Consider the following 8820-nt stretch of genomic DNA (forward strand, 5'->3'; position numbering starts at 1 on the left):
AGGAAATCTTCAACGAGTGAAGAGACTGTTTGAGGATGCTGCTTGCAATTGGATGTTTTGCCAATTCAATTAAATGTCTCTCTTCCATGTGGCGAGGAAGCTTGATTTCTCAGGGAAATCCTACACGGATGAGGGGGATAACACTCAAACGGCCTAAACAGATGGGTTAAAAAAAAAAACCTTTGTTATGGTGCCATCACAACGTCCTCGCCACCACGACACAACAGCGAGGGGCTCTGGGAACTTTTTGTTGCAAATCGACGAGATCCAAAAACATTCCAAAGATGCTCCATTTTTCTCGTCAGGTGGAGCGGTCACGTGAGGGGGGTAGGGGGGGTACATGGGGCGGTCACGTGGGGAGGTCACGTGAGGGGGTGACGTGCGGGTTTCACGGTGGTTGTGCTGTTTTTTTGGCTTTGAATGTATACAACTGCATGAGTGCCCTGCGTACGCAAGGAACCCCGGCCACTTTTGCAATTTGTTTTTCCAGTTTAAAGTAAAGTTCAGTAAAAAAAAAGTTTAAAAAAATGAACAGCCGGAGAGTCGGCAGGTGGCCTGCGAGCTGCGGCTCAGCCATCCCCCGTTCTATGCCTTCACTTGGAGGTCATTCCCCACGTCTGATAGTCTCGTCTGGTGGACATCCATGGGAGTTTCACAGAGAAAACAACCGTTCGCCCGTGTGGCTTAGCACCAACAGCACCAAGGAGGCAGTTTGGAAATCAAATCTAAAGGTGGAGCCCTGAAATGCCTTGCTCACGCCACTGCTGGTGGTAGGGTCTCTAATAGAATGAATTCTAGAAAGCCCTCTAGAGCAGCGGTCCCCAACCTTTTTGGCACCATGGACCGGTTTCGTGGAAGACAATTATTTCACGGACCGGCGGGGGGGGGGGGGTTCATCACGGACGGGAGGTTTGATTTTAACTCATTTTGGATAGGGTTAGCTTGTGGGCCTACCAAAACTGTGACTGAGACAAGTGAGCAGTGCGGGAAAGAGGCACGGACGGAAGTGATAAATAATAAAATAATGGGCGGGCCACGTGCGGACTCACCGCTCACCTCCTTGCTGTGCGGCCCGGGCCACGGCCCGGGGGTTAGGGACCCCTGTTCTAGAGGGTGTTTGGCCTACTCTTCCACGCTGCTGGGTGGATAGAGGTGCGGCGGTCGGGGTAGATTTAATAAACTTTCACCATTGTTTTAACTGCCGCACGGAGAGGTCAAACCAATGTTGAATCGAGCTGTCGATCTTGGGATTGCAAGTCCAGTAAGTTCAGTGTGCTAATAACAACACCGTGGAAATTAAAACGTGTCAACGCTATCCCTGAAAATTTGCACTGTTGGTGTCCCGTTCAACGCTGAATCTCGCAAGCGGCTTGGCGTTCATTTTCTTCAGAGAGGTGTAGCGCCGTCGATTTTAAAGAAATCGCACTCACCATGGAGAACCATAGCGACACGACTGCCGCTCTCTACGTCGTGCTACACGTCATCGGAATGGAATTGGAAGAAAACCCGACGACGTACGGCATTGGAATGGGAAGAGGTAAAAGGGACACGGGTAAATCAAGCGAGGGACGACGGGGTTCAGGCACCTCCACGAAGATAAAGCACGGGATGATGGAGTTGCTCCGTTGAACATCGGGCGCGTCTTTCGGCATGATGTCAGCAAGTCGTCCCGCTCACCCGCCAATCCTTAACAACAACAAACACCACAGTTGATTACCTTCCCTCTGATGTCTTTAATGTGGTACTGACTTCCATATATATAATATATCAGTATATAAATAAATAGAATTTGAAAATTGCAGCTGAATTATGCGTGTTGTAATTGTCACAGCAGTACTGCGAGTCACAGGCTGTAACTTTTAACAACACTAAACATTTTAAAACTAAATATGAATAATTCAATTGGGCAACTTTTGACAATCCACTGCTGAACGAAGGTCTCTACTACACCCTGATGGTCGTGGGCGTTGTTTTTACCATACTTCACCACGCTGGTCAGTGAGAGTTGGTGAAGATGGTTGGCTATGGGATTTGTCCAGGACCATTTTGCAGTTTACTTATCACTCGGCCACTGATGCTAGCCGTGACTGAGACTCAGGCAATGATCGCCAAATTCATAGCGCTGACCATGCCAATCACTGCGCCACCGCTCCAGCCCTACAGGTTAATGCATGCAGTATGAAACAAGTTAGCTCATTCTGTAAATTCATGAAGATCGGACACAACATTTTGGACTTATTAAGAAGGCCCACATTTTCTTGTATTCATAATTTACATGCATGCATTATGGTCAAGTACAACTTTTAAGAACGGCTTCTTGCCATTAGCAAGATTCAACTCTTTAAATCAGACACCATTAAGAGTGTGTAGTGTTTCATCAAACGTGCTGCAATTAAATAGACGAATTACAAGGTAACTTAGTTGTGCACATTTAAGCAATGACGGTAAGAAGCGAAGGCAGATTTAATTTGAATTAACTGCTTGCTTGTTGAATTAAGTTGCCCAGTCAATCATATGACACAGTTGTTCACGTACAATATTGTGTGTGCGTGTTAGTGCCATTGTGAACTTTGTTCACTATATAAAGCTAAACATATAGACACACACACACACAGAGACCTGGTCGAGTTTGAAAAGACTAATGGAGGAAAGTTACGTTCAAAAATCATGAGAGCAATGCCATGCTGAGTGTCAATACTAATTTTCAGGAGGATTCTACTCCATTGGGATGCTTGGCCGATTTGGTTCCCCCAAAAATAAATAGGCAGTTTTGGCTTCGCGTGTGAGAGGGGGCGACACTCAGCACCGCCACCTCCTGGTCAAATCCCCGTATCCACACACCGACAACTACTGGCAAGCCCTGCTGGAGGTGTTGGTGGTGGTGGTGATGATCGCTAATCCAAACACTCACCAGATTCGACCACTGTTCCTGCTTAGCTTGCAAGAGCCTCTAAGTATTGGTAACTCGACTGTACATATTAAGGACTTGTTTGCGAGCGCCTATTCACGTGACTCGTCTGTTGCGAGGCAGCCTAATAGTTGAACGCGCAGTAGGCTTTCGCGACCAATGTTATTCATAATCAAGGGGTGTGGTGGGGGGGGGGTTTGAGTTAAATCGCGTAAATATGAATGTGTCGTGAACCCACCACCACCCGACGCGGCCAATCAGTAAGGTCCGTCACGTAGACAAAACGTGCCAATTAGTGACTTCAACACACACCGACAGTGTGTGTCGAGGTTCAGTAACTAGCCACGGAGCGTTTTCACGATTAAAATGCTGCCTTTGCAAATCGCGGCAAGCAACTGCAATTGTAAAAGGCAGCGAGTAGTAAGTACACGGATTGTCCGTCGGCGATGTTGTGCCAAGGAGCGCGCCTTGGAACAACAACAACAACAACATCGCCCTCCGACCGCTGCTTCATCAAATTCATCTCGCGTAGAGCCATCGCGTAAGGAGAGATCGACGTTTTGGCTTCAACGAAATAACAAAAACAAAACGCCGACCTGATTAAACAGAGACGCGCGTCGTGCGGACGCACTCGCTGGCAAAAAAAAAGAAACATTCGCACCGATGAATAATAAACGCATGCATGGTGTGAGATTGCTGCTAGTTATGACGGGGCTTTAAATGAATTAAAGGCTGCATCGGCGAGGAGCACAAACGACAAGAGAGTGTGTGTGTGGATGGGGGGGGGGGTGTTAGGTACCGCTCATCGTAGCTCGGCAGAGCGAGCGACAATCCCGACGAAGGGCTTGGCGTGCCCTTTCATTCATTATTAACACTGCACAATAATCCGGAGCGAAGCCAAAAAACATCAACTCGGGAGCGTGGGCACGAAGGTGCCCCGTCGAATTGCGCGCACGTGGCTGGAGCAACGAGCGTCAGACGACCAGCAGCAGCAGCAGCAGCATCATCATCAGCACCGAGATGAGGCCCAACGCGGCACGCAACACACGCATTCGAGCAACATCGTCGTTGGTCTCGAGCAGCACAATGCATGCAACCTGCTGGCTAATAGCGAACGCAACGGGCACGCGCGTGCGCGCGCGCGCGCGCGCGTACCCACGCGCATTCATCTACCCCCGCCGCTTGCATTCATTCCGACCCCTTCGTAGTAGCAGCAGCAGCAGCATCAGCAGCAGCAAATACCGTCGTGGGGTTGTTGGGTCCTCGGCGGAGTGATGTGATCTCGCCGGCTGGTATCCAGTCCTCGCCCCACCCTCCCAGCAGAAGGGCTGCGTCTGCTGTGATGGAGGCACGTTTACCCGGCCATTTTCTATGCGAGGGCTGTAGCTGGGTGGATTTTTTTTCTGGAGAGCTCCCCCCTTTTTCCAATTGCCAGCCACGTCTCCTCCCCCACTCCTCCTCCGTCTCTCCTCTCTCTCTCTCTCCACTGCCCCTTCCCACCCTCCTCCCCTCTGTCCGCTGTCGCTGCGTGCCCCTGATTTAGCGTTTACAGGCGTCCGTGGAGCCGCTGAACGTACAACACCCCGTCCGTCCACCCCACCCACCCCGACCACCTCCTCCCCCGAGCGAGAAAGGAGAAGCGAAAACAACCAAATATATAAATAGTAATTATATGTGTGTGGATAGAGAGAGAGAGAACACGGATGCAGAGGGATAGGGGCGGGGGGTGGTGGTGGTGGTTCTTTCTTCGCGTGTGCCTGATGCTCTCTGCTTGCGCGAGGCGCCAGTCTTCGTGCTTTTGAGACCAAGGATTCACACACAATACTAATGGTTTTGGCGCTTTTCATCAAATTGCGAGCTGGTGCGTGTGAGGAGGAGTGGAATACCCCCCACCCCACCCCCATTGTGCTCGAAGGCCCCCAGCAAGCAACGCGTTCTCCGCTCGTAATGCAGAATTGGGTCCGTGGTTCGATTCCCGCAAGCCGGCCTGGTAACAATTTTTATATCTTTTTTGTTCCTGGGTAGTAAGTGTTATTTCCTAATTGCTTATGCCTCAAAAGTACAGAAAATGGCTATTATTCCCCAAAAACTTTGCTTTTCTGACCAGGACATTGATTTATCTATTTTCCAGAACATTCCAGATAGATTCAGTGCTGAGTAAACTAGGAGTTACTTCTAGAACATTCTAGAATTTTCCACTAATATAAATAAGTAGTATATATACAGGGGCCTTAAGCCCACCAGTTCAGTTTATTTCCAGCTGCCTAAGTGGATACATATCTGCATTTTTCTGAGATAGCATCAAGAGGCTGCCAGCATCCGGCCGACGCATTTTGCTGTCTGTGGCCAATTTATCAAGACAAGAGCGAAAAAGTAGTCTGTGGAAGCATCTGCTAAGATGTGTGAGGCCGACGAGGCATATTTCGGCATGCGAGCAATGCAAAAAAAAAAAACCTCTGGAAGGTTTGATGGACAATTGTTGCTCAGAATTTTGTTATAAAATTTGTTAAAATTAGTAAAATTGTAAAAGTTTTTAACGTTAAAATGTTTTACAAATTTCAATGTTATTGAAAAAATATATCATATGTGAAAAATGTTGCGATAATCTCTTACACATTAGTCATGGGTGGAATAAATGTTTTTTTGTAGGATGGTACAGAGGGGAAAAGAGAGCCATGAAGTTCGCTATCCCAAGAATTTGGCGGGAACCCACTGACCACTCAAGCAACTGCTACTTCTGCATGGTGGACCCTTCCCAACGTCGGACTGGCACCTGCTATCACGTATCCAGACCTTCCTTCATCATTTGTCCCGGTGCCACACTGCCATGAGCTCCCTGTACCCACGGAGAGAGAGCAGCAAGTCAGAGAGCGAGGAAGACGTAGATCCAGATGACAATTTCAGAGGTGGAACTGAGGAGAGAAACCCATACTACCCCAACCAAAAAGACCTCAACGACGTGATCAGAGATCTTGGTTTCACCAAGTCCGATGCTGAGCTTTTGCCATTTAGGCTCAAGCAGTGGAACTTGCTGGATAAAAGTGTGCAAGTCGCAGATCAGAGGAAGTGTCACCAACCTTTTTGCAGCTTCTTCACCCGTAAAGATGGGCTCTGCTTCTGCCACAATGTGACCAGTCTGTTCGAGGCAATCGGAATCGCCTGTAACCAGAATTAGTGGCGCCTCTTCATTGACAGCTCATCCAGGAGCCTCAAAGCCGTGCTGCTCCATAATGGTAACAAGTACCCGTCTCTTCCCCTGGCTCACTCAAAGAGGATTACAACAGCATCAAGACCTTGCTGGACGCCTTGAAGTATAATGAGTACGGCTGGGAGGCCATCAGAGACTTCAAAATGGCAGCATTCCTGATGGGTCTCCAAGGCGGATTTACCAAGTTTCCCTGCTATCTTTGCCTTTGGGACAGCAGGGACACCAAGGCGCACTACCACAGGCGGGACTGGCCAGAGCATACCGAGTTCTCTGTGGAGAAGAACAACGTCAAGTGGGAGTTACTGGTTGACCCCCAGCAGGTGCTGATGCCACCACTGCACATCAAATGGGGCCTTATGAAACAATTTATCAGAGCTTTAGATAAGGAGTCAGCAGCCTTCAAGTACCATCAAGACTTCTTCCCTAAGCTGTCTGAGGCAAAGGTCAAAGCCAGGGTCTTCGTCGGACCACAGATAAAGAAGATCCTGGAGTGCAGTGAATTCCCCAAGAAGCTCACTAGTAAGGAGAAAGCGGCTTGGAACAGCTTGGTCGCAGTGGTTCGTGGCTTCCTGGGCAATCACAAAGTCGAAAACTATGTGGAACTGGTTGAAACTCTGGTGAAGAACTACAGCATAATGGACTGAAGGCTGTCCCTCAAAGTCCATATCCTTGATGTTCATCTTGATAAATTCAAAGAGAACATGGGAGCGTACTTGGAGGAGCAAGGCGAGCACTTCCACCAGGATATACTGGACTTTGAACGCTGCTTACCAAGGACAGTAAAACGAGAACATGATAGGAGACTACATTTGGGTACTGATTCGTGAAAGTGATTTACAGTATAATCGTAAATCTTCAAAAACTACTCACTTCTAAATCTTTTGTAGTAATTATTGTACTACTTTAGTATAGATACATGTACATTTTGATTCATATGTTGGGTTTTTTCTGACTTTATGTGAATCAAAAGACAAAGTCGCACGTTTTCTCATTGAAAATAGGTAAATTTCTAAATATCACTGCCCTGGTCACAAAAGCAAAGTTTGTGGGAAATAATAGCCATTTTCTATACTTTTTAGGCATAAGCAAATTACGAAATAACACTTATGATACCCATGAACAAAAATTGTGTTACATAGTGTTATTACTGCTATGTGTATTGATTAACCGTTAAATTCGAAAACCAAAACCATACCCCCACCACCATTGTGGCATAGCTTAGCGATAGCGCGTTTGCCGTTTCTTCTTCTTGTTGTTGCAGAGGTCCGCGGTTCGAATCCGACAAGCCGCCCTGGTTATTACTGCCGAATGTAATAACCGTTACATTCGAAAGCCAAAGTACGGTGTACCCAGTTGCGATAACCATGACACTGCGGCAACACTCCTCAAACATGGTCCAGCCAGCGAGAGTGCATTCGCCACTTATTGCCGAATGTTTTTTTTTGCTTGCGGTTTGAATCCGTCAGGCTGCCCCCTGTTGATTATTTGCCGGATGTGTTAACCATTACATTGGAAAAGTAAAGTATACCCCCACATCCCCCCACCCCAGTGATCCAGCGGTAAGTCGTTAGCTGATTGTTGCGGTGATTTGCGGTTCAATTCCCATAGGCCACCCTTGTCATTACCGTAAAAAAAGCACCACCTGTTTTATTTTTTTTTACAGTGGACGTCGATTCCCCTGACGTCATTCGATATGAGACAGGACATTGCGCGCAGGCAATACGGGTCCAGCATTTTTGCCAACTGAGAAAAAATCCACCACTTTGGCATGACACAGAACAGCATCACCGCACTGCGAATTTACCGCAGACTGTGTCTGTGAATCACGGCGCTCTCGTGGTATCCTCGGCCTACAACAATGGCGCGATTAACAACCGTACTACATTCTAATTGTCATGCAAATTATAATCCGTCCCCACCCCCCTCCCCACCGCATCTCCATGCCGTGCGTGGCTTGTATTTGACCCACTGACGGTCCAACGGGTCTCATTGTCTCGTCCCAAACCCGCGCCCGCAAACTTCCCATGGCACAAAAAAATGCGAAATCCGATTATGTTTCTAGATGATATGCGTGTTCGTTGTTTTACGTAAATATATCTCACTGTACTGTGATCTTCCCGCATTTTGTCAACAAAAAAATTTAAAGGTGCAGCCACATGCCGACGTCGCTTGCTCACTCTACTGCTGACAGTGGAGCCTCTACAGAGAGGGAGTACCAGAGGGAATCCTCTAAAGCAGGGGTGGAGAACGTCCGGCCCGCGGGCCGTATGAGGCCCGCGAAATCATTTGGTCTCTGGCCCTGCCAAAGCAACCTCAGGCGGAACTCGAAATTCAATAAATCTCGGAGCAAACCTGGAAAATCAGTTGCGAGTAGCAACATCGTCAATACCAGCTAACATCATCACACGCCTCGCCAAAGAGAAGCAGTTCCAGACATCGCATTAGCGGCAAGTTAATTACATGTTTCGCCAAATATAACAGGCTAATTTTTAAGTTGATAATTGTGTATGGCCCGCGAATTATGTTATAAATATCCAAATGGCCCTTGGCAGAAAAAAAGGTTCCCCACCCCTGCTCTTCAGGGTGTGTGTGGGCTACTCTTCAAATGAAAGGTAACCAGTAGTGTGGCTGTTAGCGTGCTGGGCTACAAACCCGGCGACCCGAGTTCGATTCCCGCTCACGGCCAACACCGGTGACGATTATC

The 8820-nt window shown here is 48.0% G+C and overlaps 1 protein-coding gene and 1 long non-coding RNA gene across 2 annotated transcripts in view; one reads left to right on the plus strand and one right to left on the minus strand.

Annotated features, from left to right (window-relative positions):
- LOC116951938 (phospholipid phosphatase-related protein type 1-like) overlaps positions 1 to 4319 on the minus strand; it is an 82922-nt gene extending 78603 nt beyond the window's left edge. Inside the window, exons 1-2 of the mRNA XM_032970822.2 lie at positions 4151 to 4319; positions 1587 to 1686 (exon numbers count right to left, since the gene is read on the minus strand). Coding sequence (XP_032826713.2) covers positions 1587 to 1652 — 66 coding nt within the window. The 5' untranslated portion in view covers positions 1653 to 1686; positions 4151 to 4319. The remainder of the gene's footprint in view (positions 1 to 1586; positions 1687 to 4150) is intronic.
- Positions 4320 to 4346: 27 nt separating this feature from the next.
- LOC142930894 (uncharacterized) lies at positions 4347 to 8228 on the plus strand. Its single transcript, XR_012946870.1, has 2 exons — positions 4347 to 4898; positions 5558 to 8228. It is a non-coding gene; the product is annotated as an uncharacterized LOC142930894 (long non-coding RNA).
- The last annotated feature ends 592 nt before the right edge of the window (positions 8229 to 8820 follow it).

This window comes from Petromyzon marinus, chromosome 44 (genome assembly GCF_048934315.1).
Source record: "Petromyzon marinus isolate PM22_M1 ecotype Great Lakes invasive population chromosome 44, UKy_Petmar_22M1.pri1.0, whole genome shotgun sequence".
Taxonomy (NCBI): Eukaryota; Metazoa; Chordata; class Hyperoartia; order Petromyzontiformes; family Petromyzontidae; genus Petromyzon; species Petromyzon marinus.